We start from the raw sequence: 15,470 nt of genomic DNA, 5'->3' as shown, positions 1-15,470 counted from the left end.
CCCCCCCCCCCCCCCTCTCTCTCTCTCTCTATCTTTCTCTTCACCTCTGTATTCCACTCTTCTATAGTGATGTCCATCTCACTCTCCGCGCGGAAGTGGATAGTGCATCAGCAATGCTAAGCAAACTGCGGCTGGAACGACGGATCAAGAGACGATCGTGTACGTGTTCGTTTGCTAGCGGCAGTGTACATGTGCGTACGTGTGTCAATATCCGTGCAAGTGTATCTATACGATAGCATAGGTAGGTAGGGGATGTGGTATTGGCACTTTTGCGTTTGTGTGTACAATAGATACGTGCTATCGCAAGGTCTATCAAATTTCAAGACGAAATGTTAATACATTAAAGTAAAAATAATTTAGATAGAAAGAATATAACACACGTACATTCTTTTTTATTATTATTAAAATATATTGTATGTGTGTGTGTGTGTGTGTGTGTTTAAACAATTTAAGTTTGTCCTAAATTGTTTATATAAGAGTGGAAAAGTAAAATAAACTATTCCAGAGCATTCAAATTTGTCGGTCATTCGAGGAAAACGGAGTTTGACAGAAAACACGTCGACGACGTATTCGAAAATCAAATTTGTCGGTCATTCGAGTTGGAAAAGCGAATGGGGTAAAATCTGGAGAAAACCTCTGGCTCCGTCTGGATGCTTGCAATTTTAATGCGGTCTCATTTCCGTCGTACCCAATTAAGGCGTAATTGAATTGCCAAGGAAAATTAATTTGTCGGTTATGTTCTGGCAGTGGAGTTTTCGAGGTTCACCGGTCCTAATACTTTCAGCAATTATGCGTAAATTTGCGTAAACAACTGCAGTTGCGTTATTAAATGATTATCAATCAAGAACGATTACTTTTAATTTTCACTAATAGGACAATGCATATTTCAATGAAATCGATTTAACATTTAGTCTGTTTCATAATTTTTAGAAAAGTGTTTTTATTGCAAATTCTCAGTTTTACGTTCTAACATCTCTTCACATAAATCTATCTTTTAATACAACCATTTTATATTCTGATCTAATATCTTTTGTCTTATATAATATTTTAAATAGTTTTTCTTAACCTAAAATAATCAATTAGACTGTAATCTAATTTCTTCCAATAAATCTTTATTAATTCAATATTCTTTCTTAATTTAAGTTTTAAAAAATTATACTTTTTTGAGTTGTATTTCGTAAATGACGCGTATTTGAAGAAATTTCTTCACAGAATAAGTTTTAAGTCGTGTTCTTTATTACACTGCGATTTTAGTTAAAGGTGAAGTAAATTGTTCACATGAAAGAATAAGCTAATATTGCGATCTCTTCTGGCAATAATTTTCTCGCCGGACGAAACTCTATTCTCCTTTCTATTTTCTCAGTTGTAAGTTCCCCTTTAAAGGTATCTTCAGTCTATTCCGGTGGAACCGTAAATACGCGGACAGGCGACTTTAAGAACGATATCGTAACGTTTCCACTCGCTTGCGCGGAAGCGTTGCCGAGCTGGCTAACACTAGCTTCTCCCGCCCTCACATTTACCCTTCTCGTACGAGGTGAGAGATATACCTCCTAATGTGCTTTCCATTAGGGTTGGCGTCACAAGGATGTAACGGCGGATATACAGGATGATCGCATCATAGCAGGATAATGGTTATAACTACGAGCAATACGTACAGTAAAAGCTGATGTTCTCTGCAGTCATACCATGATGAAACTGCTGGCACATTTATTTTATCTCTCTCGTTATGTTTTGATTTTATTCACTACACTATTTTTATAAAGCACACGTACATGTTTTAAGAGCGAATAGTTATATAAATGTTAATATCTCATAAAAGTATAGAAGAAAAAATAGTAACATTAAATCAACTTGTGTCGGTGCATTACTGATATATTTTCATGTGTAACAAACATACAGTTTTATAAAACACACAATTTCTTATACATTAAACATACTTAATCTATAAGGATCTTAAAATGTGATTTTTTAGTTGCAATAAATAAAATGCAAGTAGATTCGTATTTAATTTAAAGTTTTGAAGTTGAAAAATTTTATAATAAAAGCTGCTCTCTCTCTCTCTCTCTCTCTCTTCTTAAATGCAATTCGTATAATATATACACACAGCGACATTTTAGGAGAAAATCGTAACCATCCCAGTAACACATTTTAAGCCGATTTCAGAGGATCGCAACATTTACGAATGCGCCACTCCGACAACCGTATACTTCGCCATTCCTCTGTTTCTCAGCTGCCTTCCTCTACTCGCAGTTTGCGCACAATTTGAGTTTGAACACGCTTGAGTTTTGTTGTCTGTCTCATTTAAGCATGTTTACGACTCCATTATTTTCCGGGCTTTGGAATAGGCTACATTTCTTTTTCACGTTTCTCTTCGCGAATCGGAGGAAAATAGAGGGAAAATGTGTCATTGCGAGTATTTTCCATTGCGGCACTGTGCGATTATTAAGTTATGTAAAAATTTTCATATTTGTTTTTACTGATGTTAGAATATAAGTGAAATGTATGTTTTTAAATATGTACGAGTCATTTATATATATCTTTGAACTCTAGCTAAGTAAACGACAGAAGATATGTATTTTTAAACATAATACTATATATCTTATATCTCTCTTTTTTCTTTCTCTTAATGTTAGAATAAAGAATTTTTATATTTCTTGAATATATATATAAAACCCTTTTTACTTACCCCTCTCTTTCTCTAATAAAATATATATATATATATATATATATACAGTCAAATTGATGTTATACATATATATATATCTAGTATATAGATTTAGCTTTAATACAAACCGTAAGAGACGCTTGGGAATGCATCAATGGCAGCCGCGCATTTTTCCGTGGATAAAATCTCCCCGATAGCCAGTAAAGTGGTCATTAATTCACAACCAATCGATGAAAATCTTTTGATGCACAGACTTTTTGATATTTGATAAGATGTAATCATTCTAGAGTTTTTCTTTAATACACGAAGTAGCAAGCTGACGTTATTTGCTGTCATTTTCACGTCAAAATGATATCTTTAATGTCATTTTAACGTGAAAATGACGATAAATAATGTCAGCTTGCTACCTGGATAATGATTTGATAAATACACAGAACTTTGTAGCTAAACTTTTTTATCACTTTGTACTGTGTAAAATAATAACCTTTGCAATTAATTTATATCTATAGAAGATTAAATAGATTACAATAAAAGAAATTAAATAAGCTTAATAAGGGATTAATTTATTTGCAGAATTATTGGCAATTAGAATCCTAACATAGAAAAGAGCAGTCATGTTCGTCTTGCAGTTAAAACCACAATGTTATGCGCTCTTATGAAATTCTAACTACGATATATTACTAGCAACTCAAATCCGTATTGTATTACAAGACCGTCTCATTGCAGATGTATTAATTTCCGTGGTTAATATGTACATTCTAATAATACTCACAGTACTATAACATCCAGAGATTTCCAATTTTAGTATTATTACAGGATTTTGATCGATTTCTTAGGATTATAATAATTATTATAACCTGGTAGATATTTTTGTTATTTACAAAGATTTTCATGTCAAAAGCAGTAAAGTTAATTAAGATTTTCTCTTTATTTTTCATAGTTATATTAATTCAAAGTATATATATATATGTATGTGCATATTCGCAGAACATTTTTTTACGTAAAATACTATTTTTTGCCCTGAAATTATTTGCATTTTGTTATTAATTTGTTGCCGCCTATGCCTGCGCTTACAAGAAATTATTATTTTACTACCGGCGTAAAGATTAGGTGAAATTAGCTGCGATGATTTAGAACGCGATTGTGAGATCTCTTCCATCTCATGCTGAGCTCTCTCGTACAGCTGCGAGTGGATAGAGATATTCTGTGTTTAATCTTGTTTTAATCCTTGGCTTTCCGATGAATGTACAGTTGGGATTAATGCTTGTGAAAATATCGCTGCGATTACACTTATATTACAGTGACTCGTAAACAGAAGTATGGTGTCCGATAGTCAATTTTGAGAATACTGAATATAAAGATAGAAATTACGTAGCTTATATGTCATTTACAAGCAAATTATATCACGATATACCAAGAGACAGATGTTCAACAAAAAGTATAGCAATTAAAAATAATTGACGAGTAAAAAGAAACAGTAAAAGAGAACAAACTTTGGATCAGAATACACGATACAGGTCAAATGTCTCGCGTAGGTTTGTCGATATGTGGAAGGAAAGAGTATGGAAAGATACGAACGGAAATCTCTCTCTCTCTTTCTCTGCTTATATCTACCTATCTAGCTATCTCTCTTTTTCTCTGTTCGAGCGAGATATGTGCGAACATAGAGAGGATGCAAAAACTCGTACATCACGTGTTATCGCTTCTTTTAGGAGCCCAACCGGACGCAAATCAAAGCCGTTCGATTTATACTCTACAGTGAGTATCCAGTTCGATTACAACGGATTGTTCTCTTTAGCTAAATTTTTTGTCTGCCTTCGATTTTGATTGCAATTGTTTTATTTTAGATGAAATTTACAAAGTTATATATAATTATATAAAGACCGCAAGAATCCAATACTATTTGAATATATTCTCTTTTAAGTGTTTACAACACTTGCATATGCGAATATACATGTGTGTAATAGAATCTATGTATTATATACCTTATTGTCAGAATGAAGAGATTTGAGGTTTAGAAAATAATAGCATTAAAAATTGTACACGGTTGGAAAATTTTTTATTAAATTTAATATATTTCACATGTTCATTTAATTTTTTGTGTTAATTTAACACAATGAATATGTTATGAAGTAACATAAATATTACTTAAAACATTTCTACAAAAAAATTAACATTGACACAATTTGGATTCTTCTTTTCAGTAAAATTAACATTTATGGTAACATTAAATTAACACACATTTTATTTATACATATATATTATCAAATAACACATAATTATGTTATGTTATATTAATTAATATAACACAATAATAATAATTGATATAATTATCCGAGTGTTAACACTCGGATATATTAGAAATTCTACATAAAAGTTTAACAAAGATCGATTTTAACACTAGTACCAAATGTTTTGTAACTATGTCTATAACTATTTAATTATACAGAGTGAAAATATCTTCGTTTAATTCAATATCAGTCTTTCTGAATAAAAAGCATCTATTTTTGCTCGCCAATAATTTCTCATGAGCGTCTCCTTATTATCTCGAACGGAATCGTCGATGATGCAAATCGTGAACGTCGTTGCAGAGATGGAACGAGAAAGGGCGAAGTGACGCTGTTCCTTGCCGCTTGATAACTCTTCTCTCGACTCGTTCGCGCCTTCCGAACTTTTCCGACCCGATCGACCTTTTCCTTCTCCTATGGCGTTTGGTATTCGCTCTCGGCCGTTTAATATTTCTCTCTTTTCGCTTGATTCCACATTGGTACCCTCGTCGTAGATTGCGCGACGTCTCCCTTCTCCGCTCTTTTCGCTCGATTTCACGGTTGCCGCGACACGGAAGAAAATCGGCGTCGCGGCGCACACCGATAAGACGCCAACGACGATTGTGATGTCTGCGGAGCATTGAAACGGATCGAAGGAAAAAGGAACAAGCAATGATTCTCCGATTCCAAGATTCTGGGAACACATTGAATTCTTTAAACTTCGGTGTTTTGCATTTTTAGATTCTTTAAAAAATTCTCAGAGAGAATTGCTGACTCCTTAGATTTTATAATCTTCAAATTTCCAAGTGTTATAGCTCTCGACATTATATAATTTTACTATTTAATCTATCATTAATTATGTAATGCAATAATATGTAACGTTTAATCTTAAAAGCTACTTTTTTTTTAGTAGTTTAAGAATGGTTTAGCTGTACAATGTATAAGCTAAATGTGTCAGCCAAAACATCAGCTAAAAAAACCAATATCAGTTAATATCAGCCAAAAAATTTGATCATGAATACGCTCTGAAACCAACTGCAAAAAAAACAAATAATTTAGCTTATAATGGCTTTATACAGCGAAATAACCATATTTTGCTGCAATAAATAACTTTTAAACGAGTAAGAGAGAGATAGTGAATCCAAATGAACTTTCCCATGAATATTTATTAAAGTTTTATTAGTATGTATAAAAAATTTGATTTAATTCTGCGGCCAAATTTGCAAATAACTACTGCAAAATACGATTTTACATAAGAATCAAGATTAACAAAAAAAAATTAAGTCACTTTTAAATAAACAAATTGTGTTCAAATTTTACACTGATACTTACGATTTCCTGCTTCTTTCTGTTGGATGGATATAATAGAATATAAAGGTTGTCTTATTACGGAGAGATTAAATAAAATTTATATATTATATATACCTATATATATATATATATATTAATAAAATTCTAATAAATATTCATGCCAAAGTTTATTTTCTCTCTCTTACTTGTTTAATAGTTATTTATCGCAGCAAAATATGGTTAGACTAATAACAGAACAATTAATAAAATTTTTATATTTTTGGCATAATTTTAATGCTTTAGATGTGATGCAATTGATGCATACATTGGCTGATCTGACAAAAACAATTATGCTTCGTGCATAACATTTTCGTTTCTATATAAAATACACAGGACTAGTTCCACGTAGAGTTTTTTAATCTGCCGGATAAACTTTTCGATCGGATGTCGTTCGTCGGCTGAGAGCGACTTCGTCAGAACTTCCGGTCCCTCCTTGTACGTGGGATGTATCTCCTTATGCCGCTACTTACGCGAACTTTTCCGGAGCTTTAAGGAGGCCGAAGACGAAGTTTGATCCTTCCTTCACCAAGAGAAAGAGGCAGGAAGTCGTTTAAGATTAATGTGCTCTTCTTAGGTTGTTCCTCTATGACTTTAACGCGATTGCGATCCTAACAAGAGACAAACTGGCAAGTTTTGATTTCAATGAAACTTGGAAAATATGTAGAGTAGCTTCTTAATAGAAAAAATAGTTCTAAGATATTAGTGTTATATCATCATACAATATTTTAATTATTGTATTATTATATTTATTATACTACAATACTTTTTATTATAATGTATACAAAAACATACAGGAACTCATTTTTCTTTATCAATATAATTTCCTTCTTATTAACGTAAACAACAAAAATTTTAGTCATAGATTTTCTCTTTTCCTTTTTCTTTTTAATTTGCGAGTGCTATTATCTAAAGCGGAAAAATATCGTACTTTTTTTTCTGTACGTTATGAACAAGATAAACGTCAATTGTACAATAACGTAATTGTAGCCGAATGTCTCTCGTTCCAGTTGACATGATGCTGCAGAAAACGAAGAACTCGACAATGCCGTCTTTTCTGTAATATCGATTTCTTTTAGTCTTTAATTCTTCTTTTAATTTCATCGTTGTTGAAGTATTTTCATAATTAATTAATAACTCTCTTCGCGCACATTGGATAATTAATAGCATTGCATATATACCTGTTTTCTGTAATATTTTAATTGTCTTCTTGCTACATCTATAAGGTCTTCCAAGTTCTAGTATCTTGGAGAGTTTTAATTGTTGAGTTTTCAAATCTTAAATTTTAGACTATTAATTTTTTTAATTATTTTTAAAAAATCTACAGTACGTTTATTTCCTTGAAACATGAAACAGTTTTCATCAATTATTAAAAATTGAACATTTATGTTAAATGACATAAATATGTTGTGTTTACTTGTAGAATGGACGAGCCAGTAGTGAGAGTAGCGAAGATGGAGCCGGAAGTAGTGCAAGCACTTCGCGAGGAGCCGGGAGTGGATTCGGTCTTGCCGCTGGATGCACCGGCGGATGGCGCAGTGTCTTTGGTGCAGTTTCAGGCCGGGAACTTAGATTGTATGAGTGTGCGCCTTGGAGCCCAGAAGCTTGGGCTTCGCCGAGCATTACCTGTCCCCTTATCGCAACACGGTAAGTCTTCTATATAGTGTTTACAATTTTGAACAAATGGTCACATTTATTTCTTAAATTCTCCTGTATAACGAATAAGAACCGAGAAAAGGACCGAATTATTATTTTTTATATTTCCTACATTTATTATAAGATAAAACGAAGGTAGCTATCCCATAATTAATGAAGATTATTATGATAATTATCAATTAATTGTGTAGCATGATATAACGAGGAATTAACTTGTAAATTTATTTGACGCAACAATAACGTTTCTCGTAATGTTTACAACAATCTTGATATTCTTAGTCATTTATATGAAACGTCTCAATTAATATTCATCTCAATATTTGCTCACGAACCGAAGTAACAATTCTCCATCGGCGTCATTAACACGACGATTCACGTATCGCACTACGGATCCCGTATCGACTACAGTCGAGAAAGCGGGAACGTGCTTACGAGCGAAACGAGCCACGTATCGCGTCGTCAACGAGTACTACGACCGCGTCACGTTGTAGCACGTACGTCTCGTCGATTTCACGTCGACGTAGCGTGAGACTGCCATCGTAGGTACAGGTTGTTGGGAAATTAAGCGTAAAAAATTCACCAGCCTCGTGCACGAGAAAGTAGCTCTGCATGACGAGCATCTCCCGATGGGAGTACAATGTAACAACTATAAATACTGAGCTTCCAACATCTTGTCACACGTGGACCAAAAGTCATTCTGCAAAGTGAAACTAGAAATCTTTCGTCAAAAAAAGTTCATACAAGAAAAATAGTTTCGTTATTTTTAATTTTATTTAATTAATCAAGTATACAATTCAATTGTGCTTTTGTATTGCGCTTTTAGTAGATAATATAGAATTTAAAGCAACTTGCGTTGATATAAAATTAGCGTGAGTGTAAATAAGGTTAATGAGCAGTAATTTTTCTTTAACGTTAATGGGCAAAGACAAACTGTGTGCTTGAAAATAACGATAATTAATGGACAGTATATTCTGGAAATTTGTTTTAATAGAAGGATTGTCTCTACGCACGAACATTTGGTTTGTAATTGATTGTATGCTTACATTCATATGTATAGGATTTATTTCTGGATTCTTTAAACAATTTTATATACATATTCGGCGATTTTTTCTTAATACATAAATATTGAAATATGAGTTTTTCAAGTTGCACGAAATTGTAAATTAAAATCTTTGGAACGTTATGAATATACATATACATTTATAAAATTTTTATCATAGTAAAATTTTAATAAAAAATTTCTTTTTTATAGTAATATTTAATATTAAATATCTGAAAAATGTATTACGCACTCTTATATTTATTAAAGAAGATTAGATTATAAATAAACATTGAATCTCAAAATATAAATTTTATATTAACTATTATATATAAAATTGTAAAATTAATAAAATTTATATAATATAGAAAGATGAAAAGAGATATACATATATAGGACGTCTATTCTAACACAGCGTACATACAGACTCTATCTCTACATTTGTATTCGACGGTACAGTAGGAGGATTATCAATGAGGCACATCGGATTACAGCAGTTAGCGATGTTCGTTAGACCGCCATTTTAATTAAGACTATTATACATCCGGCCGACTGTTCGCGTGATGTCATTGTGACGCTCGTTACGTGCACGGCTCGCGAAATCATTTTCGTCTCTGTGGCGATTCGTTTTGTAATGTGTCGATGCTACATTATACCGATACTAATCACGAATGTGTCGTTTAACTGTGTGCGTAAACGTGATCCAAGCTTTCAACGGGCACATCTAATTATTCGCTGCGTTGCTCTGAGTCGTTGAATGGACGTTGAAAGGGTGTAGTAGTGAATGGATCAGTGAAACTACTTACTCGGCTTTCTATGCTGATTATACACATACTATAGGTAATGTATATATGATCAAAATATCTATGGCTATATATCATCGAAGATATCGTGCATATCCTTCCGAAATTACATGTAAAAAGGTATAAGTGATGTTGGCATATATTGCTAAAATGTTTCAAATTGGATGATACTTACTTCCAAATGACGGCACACTCGAGATGCTACTACTTCTGTTGGTGTTTTGGTTGCTAGAATACCAAAACTTTTTATAGTATTGCTTATTATATTTGAGTACCCAACATAATTATTTTGATAGTACAATAAAGTTATTTTTCATTTCTAGTTTATCTAGCTAAATTTTTACTTTAACATAACGTTCGTATACTTTCCATGTATATTTTGAAACAGTTTACAAAATCCAATTTTTATAAAAGACTAATAGTACATTGCACTTCTGTATAATTCGATAATATTAATACAGTGGTTATCAACAGTTTTCGGACCAATATAATTAATAATATTATTTTACAATAATGTTTGTCAATCTGTTTGTAATTTATATTCAGTTAAACTTCTTATTATAATTAACTTAAGAACACAATATTTTAAATATTAGAATATATTAAGTATTTGTATATTAGATCTTTATTTACATAAATACTTTCTTTATCTAAGCAATCCAATGACATTACTCATTGGTTTCAAACTTTTGACAGCCATTGTATATAGGATTCTGTCGGAATGTGGATAATGAGATTTTGCATGGATGAATAAATCGGTGTTTAAACAAATACATCGATCGAAACGTTTATTAATTCCACGTAACGTCCTTTTGCAATCATTGCGACCATGCTACACGCACTAATCACGATTGGTTTCGGTTTTCATGGCGAATTGCCGGGTTGGTAAATAACCGAGTGAGCAAATATCTCGGTAGAGCATTTGTCAATACAGACTGAAATTAATAGGATGGTAATACAGATTAGATCCTGTTAGAGATATATTAATTATTGATTTGCGTCATTTGTGACAACAAATACAATATATATTGTATTTATTTTTTGTCAAATTACTGAAATTAAATATTGTTTAAAGTATTTGGAAAGATTGTTTAATCTTAAAATACGTGTAATGTTTTTAGAGTGAAATAATATTATAGATGTTAATAAGACACAAAAATTGAATTTCTATATTTCCATTTTATGAGTTGGAAACAGATAGAATTCTTTTCTTTTTATTATATCTTATTATTATTGTAATACCAAATTGTTAAATCAAAACTCATAACGTCGTGGTCTAAAAGCGATACGCATAAATTTTAATTAAAAGTTTATTTGTGTACATAAACGAGTCATTCTCGATGTTGCTCGATGCACAATGTTACATTATTCTTACAGGATGGCGTCGTTTCCACCATATTTTTTTCCGGTGTATTTATTGCGACGACGACGTTCTGCGACCCATTTCCGTTCTTTTCCCATCTCGATATCAGCGTACAATCGATTTCAACGTCTCGTTCTCTCTGGACGTTTACCTACTATCTGTCCGTTTTATTTATTTATTTGCACACTCGAACGGATTGCGATCACTGCTACATCGTCGTATTAATATAGGTTCAAACGATCGATTTATTTAGACGTTGTTTATTTACTGCATACGGATGTGTTTATTCAGCCAACTTTGTGTTGCGACCAATGCGAGTGGTTGAGATCAGTGTTGGTTTACACTAGGATCGATTTTAGTTGCAATTGTTTCGAGATGTTCCTAAATAGATATCATCTACATGAATATTTACCAAAAGTACTTTGAATCTTGGAGAACTGATTTCACAAAACTTAACTTCTTCTATAGTGTTTAAAATATCGTGTTATATATTAAGTTGATTAGAATAAGAATTTTATTAATTTTTTTTTATAATATAAACTGAAAAATAGATTGACAAAAATTACCGTCAAATTATATGTTGGCCAGAAACTTTTGGTAACCACTGTATTTTGTTTGTTGTTCGATAAATGATCCATGCTTTTAAGTATACTATTTGATGCTTCCCAGTCACCTTTATACTTACGTAGTTAGGGTATGTGTAACACACGTAAACAATACAATAAAAAATTTATTTCCTGGAAATAGTGTGTCATTAAGTATTTGCCACTTTTCTCGAATGTTTCACGAGCTGGATATTTCTCTGGAAATGTTGCTGCTTTCCTGCACAAACGCCGCTTCAATTTACTGCCTCAATCGTGAATCTCATTTACGGGACTCAGCATCGCGGAAAGCGGCTTACAAAAAATTTAAAGGAGCTTTAGTTTTAAAGCTGACTTCGAGATAATTTGTGTCGCGAACTACACGTTAAAGTCCACTTTAAATCTCGACTAACTTGAAATTCTTCGAGCAAAATCGTTCTCGCGTCGCCCGCTCCGTCCAGGAATAATCTCTTGCTTCTTTAAACCTTCGCCATGTTGCGATAGAATAATTAATCGTATGGAATAATTAATGGTTGGCTAATGGGTTTCCATTGCATGGAATTTATGTACTTCAAAATAACGCTTGAAAATAATAATTGATTTTGGTAAACAACTCGTATAACATCGTTAAGTTCATTTTGTTTTAAGAATAAAGATAGAAATTAAATGCAATAAAACATAAAGGTATAAAAACAATACATTGGTTTGAGTTAAAATTGTTTACCAGGACTAATATTAATAATAAGAATTTAATAAAATGGATACTGTTCATACAGGTACGAATGGACGTATGTAGGTACAATCTGAGAAGAAACATTAGATAATTATCATCTATTTTTGCTAACTTGTAAATATGTATAATTAAATATTTTATTTTTATCATGTTGTTCAAAGAAAAATATTATCACGAATGGTATTTTAGTGTTGATAAAAATATTAAAAAATAAACTGTGTTTTTCTGCTTTGTATTTATGCTCTTTAAAACAGTATAATGGGTCTTATTTAGTCTAGCGTGACAAAAAGTAGATGGTGTTACGAATAATAGCGAGGCAACATGAAAATTTTCATAGCGACATTTTCTCAAGAGCGCTGCTCAAAAGCCGCGTCCATTAATCCGCGAGGAAACGCGGCGCTTCATTATTTACATCCACAGAACTTCGCTTCGCGGTCTTGCTTACACGGTGCGCGCCGTCGCTCGCCATTTAAACTGTCGCCGCGTCCGACGCGGTGATTAACCGAGCGGGTGATCGTAATTAACGGTCCGGCACGACGCCTACGAAACTTAAGGACCGTGACCGTGCAATCTTCTCGGATCACGAAGCACACCGCAAGCCGCACCGCCGCGGCTTATTTCGAGATCGAAGAGAAAAAGAGGGAGATGAGAGAGAGTTTATTCACTTTTGAGACTGTATTTCAATGTACTTTACCAGCTTGATCGATTGATTTTCGAGTTATTTCACAATTACAGAATATTTTATATCTTTTAAATTTTCGAACCATGTTCTTGCATAAAATTGCCGTCAAATCTACTTTGCATCTATGCATTAGCATTAATATATCACAGAAAAATACACGAATCACTAATGATTATTACGATACATAAATAAATAGGAAACGTCGTTTTTCTTTTAAATTATTTTCTCAAGCTTACAGTATTTTTTCAAACATTTTCTCAAGCTTTTTATGTGATCAAGAAGATAATAAAATCACTCACAGTCCGAGTACTCTTCTTTCTTTTTGTCTCATTCGTACGACAATCTTTTCGTCTCGACGTATCGTCTATTTTTCTCTCCGCGGTCGTATTTGCAGATCACGTACGTGCTCTGCAGTTCGACAGTTTATTTGACAAGGGTTACCAGATTCTGATGATTAATCACTTGCTATTAATTAACTGAAAATCAGGAATCATCCACTCTGTGTTGCTATTGCACCCCGTCCTCTTTTGACTTTCCTAGCTATCATGTATTTATTAGAGCTCTATTAATAGTTTAAAGCACATTTTCTTGTTAAGTTAATCATATTTTAGATTATAAAATATAATAAACGATGTTAAACATATAACACAGACAATTGATGTGGAAAGTAATTTATCACATAGTAGATTATATCTAATTGTAAGTTAAAGAGTCAGAGAATTTTGGTGAAAAAAATGATGTAAATTTCTATTTAAAGACTCGTGAAGAGATATTCTTCCATTATATTTTAATTGGAATTATATACAATATGTATAGAATATTCTAAGTCTGCCAAATGAATAATTATCTGGAATATTTATAAAAAATTTTATATAAAAATCTGATACATGTATATACATTATTTGTTTACATTAATACATAACTGTTATATTATTTATTAAGAACTGAATAATTTTAAACTCTTCTGTTTACTCAATATTTCTGACCTGTTGCTTTTTATTGCAGACTTTTAATTAATTTGCTTCAATATTTGATTGATAAGTTATAAGTGGCGAGGAATAAGTCGCGTTTAGGACTTGCTGAGGATGCTTTTTCGCGTTATTCTTACCCGAACTGCTCGTCCTAGAAGAAGTGCGTTAAGCCAGTGTTAGTTCAGTGTAAAAGAAACTTTATCGTGCCTGTCAGCCACGAGGTAGACGAATGGCGCCCTTAGCACCCTTATCTATCTGCAATTTTTACGCTTAGCCTCTCTTCTCTACCCTCCGTCTCATCCTTGCTACTTTTTTCTTCCTTTCCTCTTTTCCCCGGCCTGCATTAATATCTTCTAGAAGAAGCTCAGCTCTAATCCGTCAAATCCGAAAAGCTCCACGAAATAAATGTCTACAGGGTAATACACACGGGCGATCGATACAGGATGGCAAGATTTGATTTGAAATTTTTGTTGGAGGTGATCCTGTAATCGATATATCAAATCTGAAAGGCTAAAGTTTTATCTGATTTTTTAATTTAATATTTTATATAAGTATATATTTCACTTTTTTATTAACTAGAAGTAAACTTTCTTTTATTATGTGACGTTTTTTATAATCTTTACAATTCATGTTATGATACAACTTATTTTTTCAAGAAATAGAAGTTAATAGCAAATTAAATCGTAAATTCAAAAAATAATAAAATTTACTGTATTTGAATTGAGTTATTTTTCATCTTCTTGGCTTAGTTTTGTTACATATTTAGGTACTGTCATCTAAAACATATATATTATATTGTCATTATATCTATTGTGTTTTATGGCATATTTTTGGACATCACAAGTTAATCATTTTATCATTTACTGTTACGGATTAAATATAGGTACATATGCACAGAAAGATGTTTTTTTTATCTTTACGGCATATGCGTTTTATTTATTATCGGCATGATATGCTGCGTGACCATCAATTCGGATTAGTTCGCAGCTCAACAGGAATTTTCAAACTACCGTCATTTTTTTCTGTGTGTCACTGCAGATTTATAGTATCTACCATGGTGCTTAGATAGTATGTGGTTGTATTATCGAAACTAAATATTATTTATGCACACTGTAGTATACCCTTTAAATTAAGTAAAATAGTGTATGCGTTTACATCAAGTTTAGATTTTAAAAATAAATTATAAGGCTTTTATTATTATGCATGTAATAGAAAAGAGTTAGACGTACGTTCAAATCAGATATAGAAATAAGATTTTCATGTATTATATTATATGTATGTACTGTTAAAAATATATATACACTAAATTTCATGTAAAGAGTAACGGAAGCAAATTTCAAGCAGGTACATTAAAATCGTTCAA

The 15,470-nt window shown here is 32.2% G+C and overlaps 1 protein-coding gene across 1 annotated transcript in view; it reads left to right on the top strand.

Annotated features, from left to right (window-relative positions):
* Positions 1 to 15,470, top strand: part of Syn1 (Syntrophin-like 1) — a 109,200-nt gene that overhangs the window by 81,880 nt on the left and 11,850 nt on the right. Inside the window, exon 4 of the mRNA XM_018537748.1 lies at positions 7,703 to 7,926. Within this exon, the coding sequence (XP_018393250.1) occupies positions 7,703 to 7,926 (224 nt within the window). The remainder of the gene's footprint in view (positions 1 to 7,702; positions 7,927 to 15,470) is intronic.

This window comes from Cyphomyrmex costatus, unplaced genomic scaffold, assembly GCF_001594065.2.
Source record: "Cyphomyrmex costatus isolate MS0001 unplaced genomic scaffold, Ccosl1.0 scaffold182, whole genome shotgun sequence".
Taxonomy (NCBI): Eukaryota; Metazoa; Arthropoda; class Insecta; order Hymenoptera; family Formicidae; genus Cyphomyrmex; species Cyphomyrmex costatus.
This window is presented reverse-complemented; position numbering and strand designations above follow the sequence as displayed.